The sequence below is a fragment of the Mesoplodon bidens genome (genome assembly GCF_964165515.1).
Source record: "Mesoplodon bidens genome assembly, chromosome: X".
Taxonomy (NCBI): Eukaryota; Metazoa; Chordata; class Mammalia; order Artiodactyla; family Ziphiidae; genus Mesoplodon; species Mesoplodon bidens.
This window is the reverse complement of record NC_138163.1, coordinates 26,474,090-26,494,821: the sequence shown is the minus strand read 5'-3', so window position 1 is coordinate 26,494,821 and position 20,732 is coordinate 26,474,090. Positions and strand designations below refer to the sequence as shown.

The 20,732-nt window shown below is 42.4% G+C and overlaps 2 protein-coding genes across 4 annotated transcripts in view; both read right to left on the bottom strand.

The window, feature by feature from the left end:
- Window positions 1-222: 222 nt before the first annotated feature.
- Window positions 223-1,900, bottom strand: LOC308608891 (mortality factor 4-like protein 1). Its single transcript, XM_081222229.1, has one exon. The coding sequence runs from the start codon at window positions 1,843-1,845 to the stop codon at window positions 874-876; it is 972 nt and encodes a 323-aa protein (XP_081078355.1). The 5' UTR covers window positions 1,846-1,900; the 3' UTR covers window positions 223-873.
- Window positions 1,901-12,054: 10,154 nt separating this feature from the next.
- The window catches only part of HS6ST2 (heparan sulfate 6-O-sulfotransferase 2), a gene marked incomplete at its 5' end in the record, with an annotated part of 290,174 nt that continues 281,496 nt past the window's right edge, over window positions 12,055-20,732 (bottom strand). For all 3 annotated transcript variants that reach the window (XM_081223274.1, XM_081223275.1, XM_081223276.1), the window contains one exon: window positions 12,055-15,185. In XM_081223274.1, coding sequence (XP_081079400.1) covers window positions 14,288-15,185 — 898 coding nt within the window. In that variant the 3' untranslated portion in view covers window positions 12,055-14,287. The remainder of the gene's footprint in view (window positions 15,186-20,732) is intronic.

The following is a 20,732-nucleotide window of genomic DNA, read 5'->3' as shown; positions in this document are numbered from 1 at the left end:
ATTAACTCTGTCATATATGGTATATTTTCTTCTAGACTTTCACTTGTCTTTTATTTTTTGTAATATCTTAAAATTATCTTTCTATAGGATTTTCTGTTTAGAAAACCAACAAATTTTCAAATTCCAGTATTAAATTGTCTTATTTTTGAATAGAATAAAATTTATACCATTTTACATTCTCTGTTATGTACATATAGCTAATCTTTCTTTTTTTTTTTGAAATTTAAAGAAAAAATTTATTGAAGATCTGAAAAACAATTTCTAAAAGATTGACTTTTCCAGAAAACTGTAGCTACACAATGCATTGCGTCTATCATGTTAAAACGTGCATTAGACACAAATACAAAAACCATGAAACAAGCCACCATTCTTTGACAATCTGAGCAAAGATAAAATGCCTAAGGAACAACATGGATGACTTGCAAAGGATGGGCTCTTTACTGTAAGCACCATAAAAAAAAGGGGGGAGCACAAATGGATGAGTGTGTTCAGTTATACACACTGAATTGAACCTTTGGCACTAGGAATCAGAGCATTTTGTCATATAGCATTAACACATATTATAAAAGTGCGTAGTGTCAAAGGAATAGAACCACCAGCATTCAAAAGCAGCTTTGTCAACTAAGCAATAAAACACTCTACAGTACGTCTCTCTGTTGTCCATCATTGAATACACTGGTAGCAACTTTGAAATGAAAAAAGAAAAGAAAAAAGGAGCTGTAACCCCTTTTATTTTCTGTTTAAAATCAAACAGAAAACAAACATCACTTCTGTTATACACTAACATTTCCAAAGTACATCATTTGTACAAGAGAAGGACTAATAAACAAAAATGTGTTTACAGAGATCCAAACAAGCTTGAGTATAAGCGCCTCACACAGCTTTCCGATGGTACTCAGGAGGAGCCACTTCATAATCGCTGGCACTAAACAAAGTTGCCGAGTTCTTTGCCAGGTATTTTAGAAAATCATGAAGATAATTCAGTAATAAAGCAAGGCTCTTCTCATCCAGAGGTGTATAGGCCAACATTGCTCCAATACGTACAAATAATCTCAGTAGATGTGGCGCTCCATACACCTGGGACATGGGCGCATCAGGGTGATCTGCGAGGATTTCAGCATACTGTGGTCTCTCAAATTTGTAGAGCAGCTGAGTGCCCAACATTACATTGAAGTATTCCTTGATCCCTGCCACAACTTCATTAACAGCATACTCCTTATTATCTGTGTTTCCTCGAGATTTCTTGTAATTTGCATAATCCTCTAGAATGGAATCCACATTCTTCTTGGCAGGAAGATAAAAGAGCTGTTTTTGCCGGGTAATTAAGTCCCAGTCATCAACAAGCCATGGTTTTAGTTCTTCAGGAATCTTTACTTTAACTTCAACTCTGTTCATGAACGTTTCCTCATTTTCAACAGTAGGATCTACGCGGGCCCTTTTCTTGCGAGGAGGCTGAGGTGTCTCACTGGTACTGCCACCATCTCCATTTCCAGGTGTTTTCTGTTTGTTCTTTTTTGTCTTCACTTCAACATTTTTCTGTTGCAGACCAGAAGTCTTCTTTCCAGGGGCAGCCCCTCTCATCTTCCCCTCTGCATACTGCTCCTGATTGGCTTTTTGAAGTTCTCGTTGTTTCTGCAAATTGGTGTCCACGTATTTGAGTACTCTGCTTTCTGGAACCCATTCATCCCAATTTTTATTCCAACCACTGTAATGTATAAAGTATTTCACTTGTTTATCCTTTATGGCAACCTTTACACACTTTGCTTCATAAAGAAGAGGCCCATGGAAACACAGCACTCTCTCACCCTCCTGGAATTTAGGCTTCGGGTCCTGCTTCGGCGCCATTTATAAGTGATTCGCCGCCGCCGCCGCCTCCTCCTTCTCCCACCACCCCCGACTACCGCCCCCTACTCTCTACCCCACCCAACTGCCTAGCTAATCTTTCTGACCAGTGTATTATTAAAGCTGAGCCATACTTTACCTGTTGAGTTGTGAATTCTTTTCTAAAGCACTTAAAGGTAGCTCTCACTCACTTCAAAATCCTATATTTTATGACATTTTAGCCAAGCCCTCCAGGTCACATACCTACCTTTAAGAATCATGCTGTTAATGGGTGCTATGAACCAATCTGCCTTCGTCGAGCCCCAGACAGACGAGACAGCAACACATACTTGCATTAAGACTCTTAAGCCATCTTGAACTGCTGCTATTTCACTGTCCTGTATAGGACTTAAGTGGCATAAATTAAATGAAACTCTTCATCCAGGCCTCAAGAGAAAAGTATATGGTTAGTGGGACAAAAACTCTGTGTCCCATTCCACCCCACAACCCATCAAGCACATCCAATGGCAACAGAATCTGTTGTATAAAATGTGCCAATTTATGCCACAGTTTATTAGCTTGCCATGTAACTGACAAAAGCAAAGAATTCATAATTAGCTGACAGATTTACAGACTGCATACCCACTACTCATCACTACAATTTCAGAGCCAAGCATGGCTGTAAATAGGTTTTCTTCATTTTCAAACACTGCAGATAATATTTGGTAAAACATTCAAATTCCCTGGCTCCCTTCCACATTTGCTATCTTCCCAATGCTTAGGCCCCATATGGAAAGACAAAAAAAGCTGAATATTTAGAGGGCCTTTATCCCCAGCCCCCTCCCCTGTGTACACAATGTACACAGTCATTGCACCATCTTGTGGCCATGCCTATAAGCTGCACATTCCTTGCTAGTAGGCAACCTGCCAAGATCCTCTCTGCTGAAATCTTGCAAAACATCCATCACCATCTTGTCTTCTTTTTTTCTCTTTCCAGCCACCAAACTGGAAAGTAAAGTCTGTGCTAGCAAGGCTTACCCACTGTGTTTCCTAAGTCCTTCTCTCTCTCTCTCTCTGGCTTGTCAGGACGGCCTCAATGCCTCAATCAGCTCTAATAACTAAATCAGAAATCCTGAAAGTCAGAAAAGTGACTTCCAGAATAAATTCTTCACAAAGGTACTGTTTCTTTCAATCACCAATATCACCTACCCATAGACATAGCAGGTCTATGTTTGATTTTTAAACAACTCCACTATAATCCTGCATAGCCTCTGAAGAACTATTAAGAGGCAGAAGAACCCAAGGAAGGGTCCTCATTAAAAACAACAGTGACAAATAAAAAAAATCAGCTTAAACACTGCAGAAGGAAATCACCTTATCAGCTCCATAAGATGGTGTTTCTCTGAGGGCTGTGACAATGTGACATATTTAAAGGAGTAACAATGTTTGGTTCAAAGTACACTGAGTCAAACAGGGAAGTCTGACACGCTCAAGCAGAGTTGAAGGATACAGGTTATATTTTTCTACTGTGAAGGAGTAAGGAGCATTTGATTACTGGCTCTAAAACTTGGGGGTTGAGTTAAAGCCACTGTGTTGGCTTTGTAATGAACCCACTTGCCTAGGCCGAGTTACATTTCCCAGTATTCCCTTTCCTGGATGTGTCAGCTAGAGTGGTCCCCAAGACAGATTCAGAAAGGAAGCAGCAACCATGTTGCACACCTTGTTGCTTATCTGCTGGCTCACCTTGTTGGTGTAAGGATGTAACTGGGCCTGCAACTGTTCCATCTTTCCCTGTATCCTCCTTCAGCTTCTCCAACTTCTGGACCAGGTGTGCATGTGTTTAGCTCTGTGACAAAGTGTCCTGGCCTCTTCAGGACAGCCATGCTATCAAGGTCAAGGCAACAAGTACTGGCATGGGTTTCAGTCCATCCTCATGAGTTCCACCACGTTCTTGCTTTCCTCCACTTTACATCCATCCTTCCTTCCCAACTGCCTGCCCTGCGGACTTTAAGCTTCAGCATCAGACATAAAGATAACTACGTTACAAAGACGGCCAAACCAGCTCCCACAACTGTGTCTTGCCAAATTCCTAAAACAAACCTCTTTATAGATAGATAGATATCCTTGTGGTTCTGCTTCTCTGATTTAACCACTGACTGATAGAACCACATTACGGATGGACCACACACAAAGAAACCCACTACACCACGAACTGCCCTTGAACTTAAGTGAAGCTTTTCCAAGAATATAATTCAATGAAGAAAGCCCCAATACATTTCCTCACAGGAAAAAATTTAATCCAAACACACAGGTCTTGCAATGGGCAAGTCAATAATAGCAGACAGAAGATGCCTAAAAAAACACACTTTTACCCTAAAGAATATATTTACAGTTCAGTAAGGGAGATAAGGCAGGCACACAAAAAATAAAATTCAAGGAAGTATGTGATAAGCTCTGGAAGAGAGGTTCAAAGTGTTGTCAGATTATCTTCCTGACCAAGGATCCACTATCAAACTGTATATAGAAATGACCACAAACATCCTACTGCATCACCTCTGAGGATATGCCTATGGCTCTCAAGTTTTCCAAAGTGTATATAAATCAAAGAGAACAACATCCTAACGAGTCACATAAAAGCTTATTTATCACTGGAAGAGAGCTCTTAGAGAGGAGTTCCCAGGTTGGGAGGATGCCCAAGGCCAGGGACCAGGATGGTGGGTCATGTGCCTTGGGGCCTGTTAAGAACTCAGTGAATGGCTGAGTTGGGGCAGCACCCCCTGCTATAAGCAGCTGCCATATTCTCAAGAACTAGCAGCTCAGGGACTGATGTTAGACCGCTGATGGTCCAGGTCTGCCTGGAGAGGAAAATCCAAGATAGAGATCAGGATTGTTCTTTCCATTACAAGTGACCCTTCATGATAAAAGCCTTTGCAGCAGAATTCATTTCAATATCCCTCAGTCATTAATTAATTCATCAACAAATATGTATTGACTACCTAAAATGTGCTCCCTTTCTCCTCTGTGCAACTAGCTCCGTCTCATCCTTCATGGTGCAGTTTAAATGTCACCTCCCAAAGTAGTCTTCCTTGTTCACCCTAAATGTTTCTTCTTTGTTACCCTTTATCACTTTCCTCTATACATTTCCTTCATGGCATTTAGCATGGTCTGGCATAATAATTGACTTGTAGACTATTTTGATTAGTATCAGTCTCCAATGCTAGACTGTAAGCTCCCCAAGAGGGGGGGGGGTCATATCTCTTCTATTTATATCTGAATATCCTAGATGAGCACACACCCGGGCATATAGTAGGTTAAATATTTGTTGAGTGAATGACTACCAGGGCACTGGAACTATGAAGATGACTGGGACAGGCCATATCCATGCTTTCCTGGGGCTCACAGTCCATCAGAGGAGGGAAATGGGCAACCAGAAGAATGAGAGGTAGAAATGGCCTCAGACAGCTTAACTCATCACCTCTTAAAGATACTCTTACCCCTATCAAGTTTGTGAAATGCATATAAATCAAAGAGGACAAGGTCCTATGCATTCATGCAAAAGACTATTTGCTATTCTGGGATGAGTGCTGGAATGGGGGTTGACATGGAGGCTCGGGGGAGCACAGGAGAGAGATGACTAAATCCAGTTAGGAGGGGGTCGGGGAAGACTTGCCAGAAGTGGTGACATCGAAGCAGAGTCTGAAAGAGGAGCAGGGATTACCTGTGCTAAGAGGGTGCCTTTATGTGTGTGCATTATTGGGTGGGCGAACATGCGACGGTGATAGACAAGGCAAGAGCGAGGGGGATACGGAATAGCATTTAAGGCAGAGAGAACAGCATGTGTAAAATGCCTCTAGGTGAAATGAAAGATGATGGGAGAACTCAAATAGCTCCTCTTGGCTGGTGCCTGGAGTGTGAGGGGCAGGTGTTAAGAGATACCACAGGCAAGTGCCAGATCCTGAAAGGCCTTGAATGCCAAACTAAAGACCTTAGAACGACACTCCAAGATAGTCACTGAGTGGGCTTTATTTACAACTGTAACATTTTGTTGGTTATATGCCACCAGTGATTAAAATTAAATGCATGAAGTAATGCTAAAATTTAGTACTAATACTAAAGATAATCATAGTTTTCAGAACAAAAACTGGAACTTATGGACTGACAATGGATTAGAATAATAGAAATCATGATCATCACGGAAAATGCACAGCCCGTGGCTGATGTGTGCATTGCCTGTACTAGAGTCAACACACAGGGAATTCTGAGTACAGAGCCAAGTACACTTTGTGCATCTGCTAAATAGTGATTCCCAGTATTGTTGAGGATAGCCATTGTTCTTATCTATCCAGAAAAAGGTATCTGCCAAATTTACACAGATATTACTGTGTCCAACAAAGTACCCAGTAGGTGTAAAATACAGTACTGGACCCCATGAGGGGAGAGTATGAGAAAAATAGAAAGAAAAAATATATAGAAATCTAGTTTCTGCAGGGATTTGGGGAAATATTTCCCTTTAGTGATAGTGAATTCAATTACTGGGTAACTTAGCAGAATTCAGTGAATGGTTGGGGTGGGGGAAGAATGTAAAACATTACCAAGAAACACAGTGTAGGTGTTCCATTAAAAGTTTCTGAATGAATAAAACATATTAGTCCAAAATAATAAATTGCTTCAGTGCTAGAAATGTTTACCCGTATTAATCCAATCAAACTGCAAAGAACCAGAACTCTGTTCTAAAATGCTTTGCATGTTTTAACTCATTTAATTATTACCACAAATCTATGGAGTAAGTACTATTATAATTTCAATTTTAGAAATGAAGAAAGTTAGGCTCGGAAAGATGAAGTCATTTACCCTAGGTCACACAGCTAATAAGCCAAAGCTTATTAGAGTTCATTAAAACTCTGTTAAGATGGCAATCAGCCAAAATAAGATTTTATATAGAGCCTGTTAGACTCTATGATATCTCAAAAGCTTCCATTCAAATTCATTTTGCAAGTCCGATGCCTGGGACAAGGAGTAAATAACTTTAGCCTGAAGCGAAGTTTCAAGTTCAAGTAAGGTGGCATTCAATGATGAGCATGGGCAGAGAGTGGGAGTCAGATTATAGAGAGCTTTGTGCGTTTAGCTGATGAGTGCGGACTTCCATCTGAGGACGGTGCAGAGCTCCCAGCACTTTCTGAGAAGGGCAGTGCGGTGATCAGACATATGATTTTGGACAGTAGCTCTCCAATGTACCTGCGCATCTTAGAATCTCCTTACGGTCATCTTAGAATCTCACCCAAAAAGGCAGGATCTCTCGCTTTGTATCAGAGATTCTGATTCAGAACCTCTGCAGTGGGGCCCAGGGAATCTGCATCTTTAAACAAACACATCAGGGAAGCTCCTGAGGCCACAGGTCCATGGATTAGGTTTTGAGATGCAGTTTTAGGAAGATGAGTGTGGTGGTCAAGAAAGAGGCTGAGGGCAGGAGAATAGTTAAGAAGGTGTTGTGACCATTCAGGTGGGTTACATAGAAACCTGACCTTGAGTGGGAATGCTGGTAAATCAAAACAATGACCGCCCTGTCAAGTTCCCTGGAGTTTGGGGAAAGCATGTTTCCAACAGCGACGGGTGCTGAAGAGCATTGGGAAACTACTGATGACTGTTTAGGTCAAACTCATTCTTGATAAATCCTGTTCATCTTAACTAGTCAGTGCTGAGGCTCCTTACTTAACCTTCCTTCCTACCTGTTCACTTTTAGAAATGAAGAAAGTTAGGCTCGGAAAGATGAAGTCATTTACCCTAGGTCACACAGCTAATAAGCCAAGGCTTATTAGAGTTCATTAAAACTCTGTTAAGATGGCCTAAAGCCTAAATCTGCCTCTTGGATCAAATTCACGAAGTCTTTGCCACGTAATCCCAAGGCCCTTGATGGTCCTGCTCTAGCTAGTTTCAGGGACAGAAGACCTTTTTCAGGCCTGAGAGAAAAAAACACTCTTGTGTTTGAATTAACCTCTCTTGTGTTTCCTTGAGAAAGCTGGTGAGGTTGGGCTCCAGTTGGCTGATTAGGGCCTGTCAAGCTATGGTAAAGCACTCTCTGCTAAGACTTGACAATTCCTTTCAGGTCCTCCTAAGTCACATGAAATCCAATAGAGCATTTTTAAGTCACAAAAACTGTTAAACTTTTCTTAGGCCCAGTTAGGCATCAGTAAATCTTACTGAGCTTTGTGAAGTCACAAGATTTAACCAGGCACAATGAGAATAGAATTTACACAATTTAGTGAGACTTGATGAGGATTATTGAACCATATCCTGCCCTTCAGGAAATAAGATCAAAAATTTAAAATTCAAATGAGAGGGAAGCAAACTATTCTATTCCTTTTCTTTCTTTTAAAGTGAAGTGAACTACCTGAATGTACAAGACTTGTGTGTCCCCTTCCCTGAGGGCCCTTCGTGACTGCTAATGTGATAAACTAGGAGGTGCTTTTAATGGATTACTCTCCTTCCTCTCTCCTAGGTGGCATAGATGCATTTTAATAGGGTCTTCTGCACAGGCTGCTTTCACCCAGAGTAGAAACTTGGAGTGTGGGAATTCCAAGCACCCACCCAGACCGGTAAGGGAGGCAGCTAGACCTTTGGGGCCCTCTGGGATCTCACTGTGCAGACAGGCCCATACTCGGACAATGTTGGGTGGGGAGGTGGGTGGGAAAGGAAGGGGCCTGCTGGTGAGTCATCTTTGGTAAGTGCACAAAAGTAGGTCCCCAGGGAGCCAGGGACATCAGATAATGCATTTTCACTGCTGGAGAGGGTATGGGTGACTCACTTGGCATTTTGTGGATTAGATCTTTCAGGAGATCTGTCACTGGCTACATTCAAAACTGAGAAGTAAACCTTAGGGTAGGTCTTTTATACAGTTAATTATGTAACATTTGTTATATATATATATATATATATATATATATTTTTTTTTTTTTAATTTTTAGAAAAGTTTTTTTTAATTAATCACAGTAGGACATATACTACTTTTGGCTTATTTTCTTGCCAGCACTTTCAATTCTTCATCTCAGAGTCAGTCTTTAGCTATCAAAGACACAGGCATCCATCAGACATCTAGGTTTCAAACTCGTAGCAATAATAATGATAGTGCCATCAAATACATATTAAGCTTATTTTATGTCAGGCACAGTTCTAAGTGCTTTACAAATATGAACTCATTTAATTCTCACAACAACCCTCTGAACTTGGAGCTATTATTTTCTCCACTTACAGGGAGGAAACTGGGGCATGGAAGGGTTAGTGACTTCCCCAAAGTCACAGACCTGGTAAATGGTGGGGCTGGGATTCAAACCCAGGCAGTATGGATCCACAGCCAACATTCTCAACCTGTAACATCAGCAGTAATCAGTTTGGGGGCTTAGGGGCTTAGGGTCAACCATCCACTATATTCCTATTTTGGAAGGAAAACCAGGATACATTGTTGAGCTTAAAAAAATGGAAACTGAGTAACATTGAAAACTATATGGTTTCATTTTTGTTATCAATACTATATGTGTGTGGGGAGAGAGAAGGGAGGGATTAGATTTGAATGTGAAAAGGACAAGGAGGTCTGGAAGAAATCATATAATTATACTAGTTACTTTGGGGGAGTGAGAATTGTGTAGGTAATTGGTCGTTTCATTTTTTATTTACATGTTTCTATATCATTTGCAGTTTTTACAACCATGTAATCAAACACACACACACACACACACACACACACACACACACACTGAAGAACGAATTAAGCTTTTAACTATACTCTCTGGCACAGCATTTGGTTTAGATTTCCATAATCCTTTGAGGAAAGATCAGATTCTTCCCTGTTCTTAGGCCTAATGTGGTGCCTTTCATATAATAGTAGGTATCCCATAAATGTTGGTGTGTTGTTGGTTTATTGGAAGTGTGTCGTTTGAATCACACCCTTCTGTTCTCTCTGACTCTGGAATCATTGTAAACTCTGCCAAGATTTTACTATTTGGGAAATTTTGATTGGCTCTCTAGCTCAGAGGTTGACCAATTTTTTTCTTTCAAGGGCGAGAAAATAAATATTTTAGGTTTTGGGGACATTAGATGTATGTTGCAACTGCTCCTGCCTCTGGGGTATGAGAGCAGCCAGAGGAAATATGCAAAGAAAAGGGCATGGCCGTGTTCCAATACATTGTTATTTACAAAAGCAGGTGGAGAGCCACATTTGGCCCCAGGTCTGTCCTTTTGGGACCCCTGCTCAAACAGTGTCACTTGCACTGACAAACAGCTGATTTGCTTTGTCCTCAAGATAGTTTTCTCCTGCAGTTCTAAAGGCTAGTTCTGAAGGTCTGATTGATGTGTTATAAATTTACTTTAGGATTTTTGAGGTCTTGATCTAATTCCTTTGATGTTTAAAACTGTCAGCTCACTTCACTCTGGCCATTTGAGAGATTAGGATTGCCTTATTCCACAATCCCATGGGGTTATATTTGGAGTCAGCATACGCTGTGTCTTGTTAGGCTCTTTAGAAAACACCTGGACTTTGTTCATTTGCTTGGTTTAATCCCTAGTGAAGACAAGAGAGCAGCACTCCTCAGCACAGGGCAAGAAAGCTGGGAGTTGCATATCACCAGCCTGGACTACAATGTTGGTCTCCTCTGTGTCTCAGGCATGGGCAGAATGCAGTTGTCTAAAGCCTGTCCTGTGATGTTTTATGGCTCTTTTGGGCTATCTCAGTAGACCCTTTGCTCAGCTTCTGTGTTCAGAAGCATAGGGCAGGTTTTCAACATTTTCCCCACTTCGGTAAGTACTCTCCAAGAGTAGCCTCCTGGAGGGTAAAGGGAAATAATCTTTATTTCCTAAATATTTCAAGTTCTTGATCTCTACATTCCTGTTCACAGTTCCTCCCAAGGGGAGGCCATGGGACCCTTTTGCAGTCAGGACCTTTGACCACCCAATTATTGCTCAATGAACAGTTGATGGGCAGAATTTTTAAAGTATGAATACCTTGCAGGCTGAGTATAGTTAAACCCCCCAAATTTTGTAGCTTTCTTCCCTCTAATCCTATGAACTGACATCTAAATTATCTTTTCAAAAGGGCAAGAACAAATCATCCCCATCCATAGTCCTAACCATAAGTTTATTTGGAAAAATATGTACATTGAATACAATTAGAGCATATTGTCTTGATAACTTTAAAAGCCGATACTTTAATGCTCACCTTTAACCTCTATCCTAGACAGAGGGGATAGATTAAAAAATAAAAAGTGTTATTTTTCTTTTCAACATGTTCTTAGATGTGCGAGTATCTCCTTTAATAATTTTTAAATTAAAACACTCACATATTTCATTTGCATAGCATAATGGACTGAATGTTTGTCTCCACCAAATTCATATGCTGAAACTCTAATCCCAGTGTGATAGTATGTGGAGGTGTGGTCTTTGGGAGGTGATTAGGTCATGAGGGTGGAGCCCTCATGAATGGGATTAGTGCCCTTATAAGAAAAAGCCAGGGCTTCCTTGGTGGCCCAGTGATTGAGAGTCCACCTGCCGATGCAGGGGACACGGGTTCGTGCCCCGGTCCGGGAACATCCCACATGCCGCGGAGCGGCTAGGCCTGCTCCGCAACTGGAGAGGCCACAACAGTGAGAGGCCCGCTTATCACAAAAAAAAAAAAAGAAAAAGAAAAGAAAATACTGTGTTGCCAAGATTGTAAGCAAAGGGCCTTTAATATGGAATAGAAAATTTAAATAAACTTCTCACCTTAAAAAAAAAAAAAGCCAGAGAGTTAGCTAGCTACTTTCTGTGATATGAGGACACAGCAAGAAGACAGACTTCTGCAACTGAGAAGAGGGCCCTCATCAGAACCCGACCATACTGGCCACCTGATCTCAGAATTTCAGCCTCCAGAACAGTAGGGAAGTAAGTTTCTGTTGTTGATAAGCCACCCAGTTTATGGTATTTTGTTATAGCAGCCTGAGCTGACTAAAATGCACAGTCAACTTTGTCTTTCATTGACAACTTTGTTTTATTCAAAGGAGGACACACTGTGGACTCTCAGAAGGAAGCACCCAAAGTTAAGGCCATTTGGGTGTGCTAGATTAGAATGGCTCATCTCATTTCCATACCTGGTGGACGAGAGGACAAAAAGAAACTCCTTGAGAAAAGAAAATTCTCTCTGTGATGTCATAATGTCTAGTGGCTGCAAACCTTGAAATCACGAAATTACTCAGAGCCTGTAATTTAAAGTTTATTTCATATCTATTGTTAAATTACACAAAAATCAGTGAATGGTTTGTAAAGCTACACCACTGGAAAGATGTTTACAGTCAAAATCATGGGATTTACATGATGGTGACCAAAATGTATATTTATAACATCCCCTATATACAATAAATCAGTATAGACAGAGAAAATGCACTTAATCTCTGCAAACCATGCACACCACAGCAATAATACAAAATATTTTTTCTGTAACAAGCTTTTCCACTGGCTCGGGCTTCATCCTGCTTTCCAGCAGTACCTATCAGTTTTAAGAGCAAACAATATCAATCAAAACAAAATTGAAATACCACAGTGATCTACAGAATCATTAGTTTAAAAACACAAAGTACACAAAATAGTTTCACTCTAAAACAGTTTGACTTCAAGATGTTTTGGATTTTGAAAAATTTTTTCCTTTCAGTTTTCCAGTTCTCAGATTCCCAGGACTGTGATACATTGGACAAAACAAAATTTAGATCTACTGATACAAGTGCAGAGTCAAGAACATTTATTTTTAAACCAAGAACTCAGCTTCTTGTCCAGCTTGTGGCCTTATTATTACAGATGAAACTAGATCATGCAAATGAGCAGATTGTACAAGATGTGACTTTATGGTCACACTTCTAAGCATGTCCCTCGTGAAAACATAAATGCCACTTCCAGTTGCCTTTTTGATTGACAGCCAGGGGCTTAGCATAAGTCCTTACGAAAGGATAGCAAAACCCGTAAAATGGAAACTACCCAGAATCAGGATGCCTGCTTGCACGGTGGGTTACATCCTTCTTTTTGCCCTGCGCAATTCACAGTTGATACCCTAAAAGTATTTCTGCACAGACTTCCAATACCAAATCACTTTCTTCAATCCATATGCTTCCGATGTTTAACCTCAATGCAGAACACTCCTGCCTTTTGTTTTCTCAAAACAAAACCTGGTACACGGTTCACCCAAAGTATGGAGGTAAAGCTTTTGGTGTTACTGAATAATGCTGACTATCCTAGTGCTTCTTCTACCCTTGTTTTTTCTCTTGTAATTGTCTATACTCTGTCAAAGCGAAAGAGAACTAATGGGCTAGAAAATAGCCAGCCCAACTGGAAACATTACAATAAAAATGCACAAAAAGTAAATAACAATTTATTCACATTCAGGTTTAATTCCATCTGATCAAGAATAATAACTTGAGCAATATTTTAAGACACATTATCCTGTTCAAGAGTTTCTTGATAGGGACCTCACTACACAAACATTGATAAGACAATTCTACAGAAAGAAAGTCCTGACTTTAATCCAGGATTATATTATCACAATGAATTCAGCAACACACCATTTAGATGATGAAAAAAGATTCTAAAACGGGTTAGTTTGGAATGAGCACAACTCGGAGAAGCTTTAAAATGAATGAGAGGCAGTGCCAAAAAGAGTCCAGAATTGTTGAAATTACAGTGCCCAGAAATCATCTGGAAATTAGATCTTTGCATTGGTACTCCATTCGGAAAAAAGTGTTTTATTTAATGAGATACACCCTGTTTAAAACCTTTAAATAGTAGAAGGCAGAAAAAGTTTAAAATTTTAAATGTCTCTGAAATAACAAGATATGAGTCTCGTTCTACTCGAAAGCCAATATTTTTACATAAAACTACCCATGTTTGGGAGAGAAGTTTTTCATTTTCTACAGTTTGGTAAACTCTACCATCAGTTCTTATTCTTTTTAAATAGATTCATTGTTAAAATCAGAAGAAAATGAACAGTTTCGTGTTTAATTTTAGTTTCTTTTGTGTTATATTCATGATTACTCCTGGAAAAAAAATGTTTGCTTCCAAGACTGGGTTTCAACAGTGTATCATGAATAATGTAAAGTCCATTTCTTAGCTATAAGTTAAACGGCCACATTTTATGTTTTCATTTTGTCTCTATGACTAATTTAAGAACTTCTGAAAATATCTAAACAGCAATTTCTGATGAGTCTGGTTTGCCTTTTGGATTTTATAAATTCCCCATGACCCCCCCCCAAAAAAAAGACAATTTAATTACATATTGAAATTTGTTTTACCCACGCACAGTAGAACACTGAATTGAAAGGCAACTGTAAAGGCAACATCTTAACTTTTTTAACTTCCAAACTTAAGGAAGCAGGATGTGTTTGGACACTCTCATGTTTGAAGACTTGCCCTATTTTGACTGGCGCTTTGGGAGAAGTGTGCAAAAGCCTTTGGGAGCCATTTAGCGCCATTTCTCTACACTGCCTATGTAGTCATGGGTGCCATTGCTGGTGTTGCCATCGCTCTGCTCTTGGCCAGGGTTCTGCTTCTGGCTTTCCCGGTTCTCCTTCGGGCTCGGATTCTGACCCGAGCTCTGAGTCAGATTCTGAATCAGATTCGGAATCAGATTCTGAGTCACATTCTGATTGGCATTTAGGTTTGGGGTCGGACTCGGATTCTGACTCGGATTCTGGCTCTGGCCCTGACTCTGGCTCTGGAAATGGGTCTGAAGGAACCTTCCCTTCAGAAATTTGCGTTGTTCCTGACGCTTCCGCCTAGCTTCCTGATGCTCTTTCTGCCTCATAAACTGATACCTTTGCAAAAAGAGATCTTTTGCATAGCTGTACAATTCCATATCCAGAAAATTCAGTCCCTCAATACGCTTTTGGATTTCCTCATTGATCTCTACGCTAGAGGCCCTAGTGGTGTTATATTGGGTAAACGGCGAAATAAAGTTCATGTTGAAGGTTTTCTCAAACAGATACTGGGTCTTCCGCTGAAACTCGGTGAGGCCGAAGAACGCCATGTGCTTCAGATTCGATTTGGCGCTTTCCAGGAGGACCTTGTTCCTCTGCTTTTCGGGCATGACCGACAGGTTGTAGCAGCCGACGAGGGTCAGGTCAGAAAGCATGCGCACCTGGCGGTTGTTCGCTAGGTTATAGGGACAGTCCATGAACTCTTTCAGGGGGCAGCCAGACCAGTCATCTCCAGTGTAGCAGCTGGGCAGCTCTTCGGAGGTTGGGGGCCTTCCATCGCAGACATGCAGGGACGCTTTCCATGTCGCCCCTCTCTGGACATGCCTCCACTCACTCAGGTACCGGGACACTGGGTCGCGGAGGATGGTGATGTAGTGGAAGTTCCTATGGACAAAGCACAAAGGCCAATGGTCAGGGATTCGGGTGACATAAGTGGAGTCAGGGAGGTGCATGGCATATGTGATGTTCACTGGTCAGGAAGGAAGGCAAAAGGGAAATGATGGCGATCTGGTGGCAGTTGTCCTGTGAACTGTGCTATCGTCCCCTCTCTGAGTCCCACTAGCCTGTCCAGAGAGCTCATTTTTCACCCAATTCGCTGGTACTGCAGCTAAAGCACTACATCGGCGGAAACTCCCCTCCCCTCCCCTCCTTTCCCTGCTTTTCTCTCTCTCCAACCAATGACGAAGTCCTCCCAATGACCTCATTTATTTCATACTCCCCACCCCCAAACCCCCATTAACTGATCGTGAGACGGAAACTCAGTGGAAACACGAGATTTTACTGAAGTGATACGAGGTTGACAAGTGAGCTCAAGTTCTAATCTTTCTTACTAAATACACAAAAGCATTTTTCTAATATCTAGCCTAATCGGGATATCTTATTAAAGAACAAAACTTCATTGAAAGAGTGTGTGATATGATGCTTTTGATTCTGGCTGTTGTCATAACATCATGGCTCCTACGTGATGGCAGTGGAATGTGGAGATACGCAGCCAGCGCAGCCTGGGGGACTCCAGAAATGGACATTGTGGTTAGTCACTGACTGAAATAGACGTGGTAGCTGCCAATGGCATATATATAAGCTACTACCTTGGTTTCAGCCTTTGCTCACATGCTAACATTCCAGCAGAGGCAAGTTAACTCTATCAGCTCCAAAATGCCCCTTTTCTTTACCCACAGAAAGGACACCCAGATGCCAGCATGTGTGGAGGCTTTGCTGTGTGGCTGTCTTCAATTTAAAGCTGCAAACTGATCAAGTTCTTTGCTCAAAGAGCAGACTAGGAAACATTTAAACCACACACCCACACACACGTGCACGCACACCCCCCACACACACCCCAGAAGCATCCCGGCTTATAATGTGATCGGGGAAAAACAACTCAGCAGTTGTGCTTTCATAATAAATGAGCTTCCACTCAGGTTCAGTGGATAAAGGACGAGGTCGTGGATGAGCCGGCCTATCGTGGAAGGAAGACAACAATAAACTCTGAATATTAACATTTAGTTTCTGAAAAGAAACCTGGGGAATAGCTTGCAGCTTCTCTGAAGTTTATTCATTCCCATCCGAGGGATGGTGGTTCTCTGAGTCTGGTGGCTGATATCCTCTGAGCAGACTCTCCTCCGAAATCTTGGGCTTTGAGCAACAGGCACCCTGGGATCTATATCCCGTGTGCCTCTGTTCTGTGTGTGGTGTTTCCTCTGCCTGGCGTGACCTTCCTCCTTTAACTGAAAAATTCTAGGCATCCTTCGAGTTCCAGTCCAACTACTATCTCTCCTCTGAGAAAATGTATCCCACTCCTTGCTGCCAGCCATCACCTCTTCCTCAGTGTCACTTCCACACTTGAACCTTTGTGAAAACACTTTTGATACTGAATTGCAATCGGTTGTTTGTATTTCTGTTTAAACTAGGTTTTCTGGGGCAGGGGCTTTAGGCATTCTTCTGCAACTCTCATCTTGTCCATTTCAGCCGTAACTCCTTTAATTACTTCTTTAATGAACAATCTCAGGAAGAGGGGGGAAAGAGTTTGGAACTGGGAAGGCCATGCCTCATTATATTAAAAACTCTGGAGAATCTAAATGTCTGGCAAAAATCATAGAAAATTTAAAAAATCACCTTCTATGATTTTCTGGAATAAACAAGCATGGGGCACAAGAGAAGCATTGGGGAGTGAGGCCGGAGAGGGGGCCAAGACGACCTTCACCTCTCTCAGTCCTTTTCCTGGGACCTGACTTTGCTGGTGCCACTCAAATTCATCTCTGTAGAGACCCACTGCTAACGAGTAGCAGCTTTTGTTCCCCAGTAGCCTCCTTGACCAACAAAGGTGACTGCTGTTCCCATGGGCTCTGCCCTTCCACTCTTAGCTTTGGTATTCATTCATTCATTCCTTCAGTACGGATTTATCAAGCCTTTATGCTAGGCCTGAGGCCATAGCTTTGTGGCAATTAGTCTGATTATTTGGAAAAAAAAAGAAATTTATGAAGTGCAGTGACACATTTGGATTAGTCTTTCAACCAGCTTTTCCAGGCATGCATTATAAATGGGTGTTTTAAACCCCCATGATGGAGTCACCTTCATGCTCAGCTGACAGTCCTCTGTTTTACTGGTTTAAGCCTACAGTGACATCTTCTGGTAAATTCTAGAGTGCACCCCTGTGCAAGCCTGCGGCTCTCCTACCTAAAATCTCTCCCTTGTCCTTCAGAGTAGACAGATCGCAACCAGCAGGGTTAGTGTCTGGACCAAAGCACCATCCCCATGTGGAGAGAGAGAGAAAGAGGCAGCACAGGAAGGCAGAGGCAGACATTCACAGACGCTCTCATGTTATGGATGCGCAACTCCTCCCAGATGAAGGGCTCCTAGTGCCGTTATGAGAGGAGAGCCGTCCAAGGTGCACAGCCTCGGTCTCCACACTGTAGGGATTATCACAGCAGCAGAGAAATTAGAGGCGCCTACACGCGTGCACGCACACGTGCTAGTGACGAGAGCTGCCCTCCACTCAGATGCCAATAGCTCTGGAGAGTCAGTGATTGCCAGCAGCCCCCTTTCTTCCAGGGAAAATAGGCCCGGGGTGCCAGACTGCCTCAACTGGAAACACTTGATGCTGCTTGGAAAAAGATCCCATGGATGAAAAGGAAGATCCACTGAAGGGTAGGTCTCCAAGACTGTCCAGTGGCCTCCCAAATGGCATAGTGTGTTGGAGGCGGGAAGGCAGGTGAGAATAACCCCTGGAAGGTTTTGATGGGCAAAGGATCGAGGATGCTCATTATTCTGAGTGAAGAGTTGTCAGGGAAACGTCAGAGAAGCCGTCTCCCCACCCAGAGCAACTGAGGATATGAAAGCCCAAGCCAATGGCACAGTGAGTGGACAGGCAGATAGGCACAGAAACATGGGTGGCACTCTTCCAGCACTCAGTTCTGTTCAAGCACCTGTGTGCCTGGCACTGAGAGAGACCCTGGGGATGCCTAGAGGGCTAAGACTCAGTGCCCCTAGCAGAGCATTCCATTCTAATGTGCTATTAATGACTGGAGCAGGGACAAGGCACAAAGAAAGCACCTTGCAGTGATTCTCAGCCTAGCCTAATGATAGAGGAAGAGTTTCTGTAGCTTTATTTTGAAAAACAAGGAAGAATCAGATGAGGCAAAAAGAGCAGAATGGAGTATGAGGCAGAAAGGTCAGCATGAGCAAAGGCACAGAGGCATAAACTAGCCTGCTGTGTGTGGAGGAAGGGCACAGGAAACATCTTACTGGGAATTACGGGCCAGTGGCCGGAATGGAGGATGGAGAGGTAGTTACGGACCGGGTCATGGAAAGCCTCAGACGCCACATGAAAGAAGTTAGATTTCTGGGAATTCCCTGGTGGTCTGGTGGTTAGGACTCCACGCTTTCACTGCTGAGGGCCTGGGTTCAATCCCTGGTCAGGGAACTAAGATCCTGCAAGCCACGTGGCATGGCCAAAAAGGAAAAAGAAAAAAATTAGACTTCTGAAGGCAACAGGGAGGCTTTTTTAAAGGGTTTTAGGCAAGGGAGTAACATGATGAGGTCTGCGTTTTAGAAAGATCACTGTATATGGTGTGTGGAATTGGGGAAATGAGTTGAGGTTACTATAGAAAACAAGACAGAAGAAGAGGGAGCAGACTAGAGAGATTTAGGAGGTCAAAGTAACAAGACTTAGTGACAAAATGAATATAGGGGAGAGAGAGGAGGAAGGGTAAGGAGGCCTCCCAGGTCTCTGGCTGAATGGACACATAGAGCCTCAGACAGTGATCTGGGCTTCAGATGTGGAGTTGTCAGCAAAACGTGGTAGTTTCAGACCTTGAGGACTTACTTAGGATCGGTTTTTAATTCCACAAGTGTGGCTTCAGGTATTTGAAGACAGCAGTCCAGTACCCCGAGGTTTCTTTTCTTCATGCTAAATATGGTTTTCAACTGTTCTCTCCACTGCTTCAGGTCCCCTCACTATCCTTTTTTTGCCTTTGAACATATTCCACTTTATTGGAACATGCCCTCTAGGCACAGTCTGACAAGGAACAAGTAGGGACAGTCTATCTCTGCCCTTATTCTTGACACCATTTCTCTTCATGTGGCCTCACATCACATCAGCCTTTCTGGCAGATGCGCCACAGCACTGACACACTGTCAACGACCTTCTTGCTTTCTTTTACACACAGGCCATTTGGAAACCCAATCTCCTTTGTCCAGAACCGATGCAGTTTGTTTGTGGCCCTGTCTAACTTCTTCTTGGTAGAGGAAGTCTAAGTCTGTCAAAACGCATCTGGATTCTGATCACATCCCCCAATATCTTCACCATATCTTCTTATTTTCTTCTGGCAATGCCTGAATCCAGGCATTGATTGAAACAGAACAAGATGCAGGTGAGAGCAGATCTTTGGTAGCTGCTGGAAATCTCCCTTCGAGTTGACATAAACCCGAAGGGTGCTGCTGAATGGTCTGATTTAATTTTAAATGAGTGAGCCAAGCTCAGCCACAGAAAAATCACACTCAGCCTGTTTCAGTTAGTAGTGATCGGACAGGAATATCTTGTGACCAACCATGTCATTTCATTAAGATGACCAGGTGTCACATCTTTACAGTCATGACTCTCCCTCAGTTACCCGAGTTGACCCCCTCAGTTACCCGAGTTGATATAAAGACCAATGTTTGGTGCCTTTGTATGCCCATGGTTTCTCGACAGGCAGGACACAGTGAAAGGTTTGCCACCCTCTACAAGTCTAGGCCAACTTTTACGTGTCATTGGTAAGCAATTGTGGAAAAACAGCAACCAAAGAAAGAGCTGTCCAAGCAAGAAACCTGGAGGCCGTCTTTGACTTCTCTATCTCGCTTACCTCCAACATCTGAATTTTCCCTAAGTCCTGCTGATTCTAGTTCTTAAGAGCTCACAAATCCATCCTTTTACCACTGCCTGGAGTCAGGCACTCATCACGTCTCTACTCAATTACTGCATCAGCGTCCTGGCCACCTCCTTGTCTCCAGCCTCACATCCATTCCACACCCCCATATGGCACGCATCTGACCTACCACTCCCTAGTTAAGACCTCTTAATGGCTCCCTATCAGTTATGGCATGAAGTTCAAGCTCTTCCGCATGCCAGACACAGCCTTGTGGGACCTGGCTACAACCTTTCTTTCTCTCCAGCCTTACCTCTATCAAGCTCCCTCTACACAAGTCTTTCTCAACCATGAGTAATTTTGCATCCCCCCCTCCACTTCCCTTCGCTGACTCTAGGACCTTTGGAAATATCTGGAGACATTTTGGTTGTCACAACTGGGGGTCAGGTGCTACTGGCATCTAGTGGGTTGAGTCTAGGGATGCTGCTAAACAGCCTACAATGCAGACTATTGACTAATTATCAGTAGTGCCAAGGTTGAGAAACCCTGCTCTATACTCTACATTCCAAGTATGCAAATGTAATCTTAA

Excerpts from the sequence above, each read along its gene's own strand:
- LOC308608891 (XM_081222229.1), bottom strand. The coding sequence starts at position 1,845 with ATGGCGCCGAAGCAGGACCCGAAGCCTAAATTCCAGGAGGGTGAGAGA.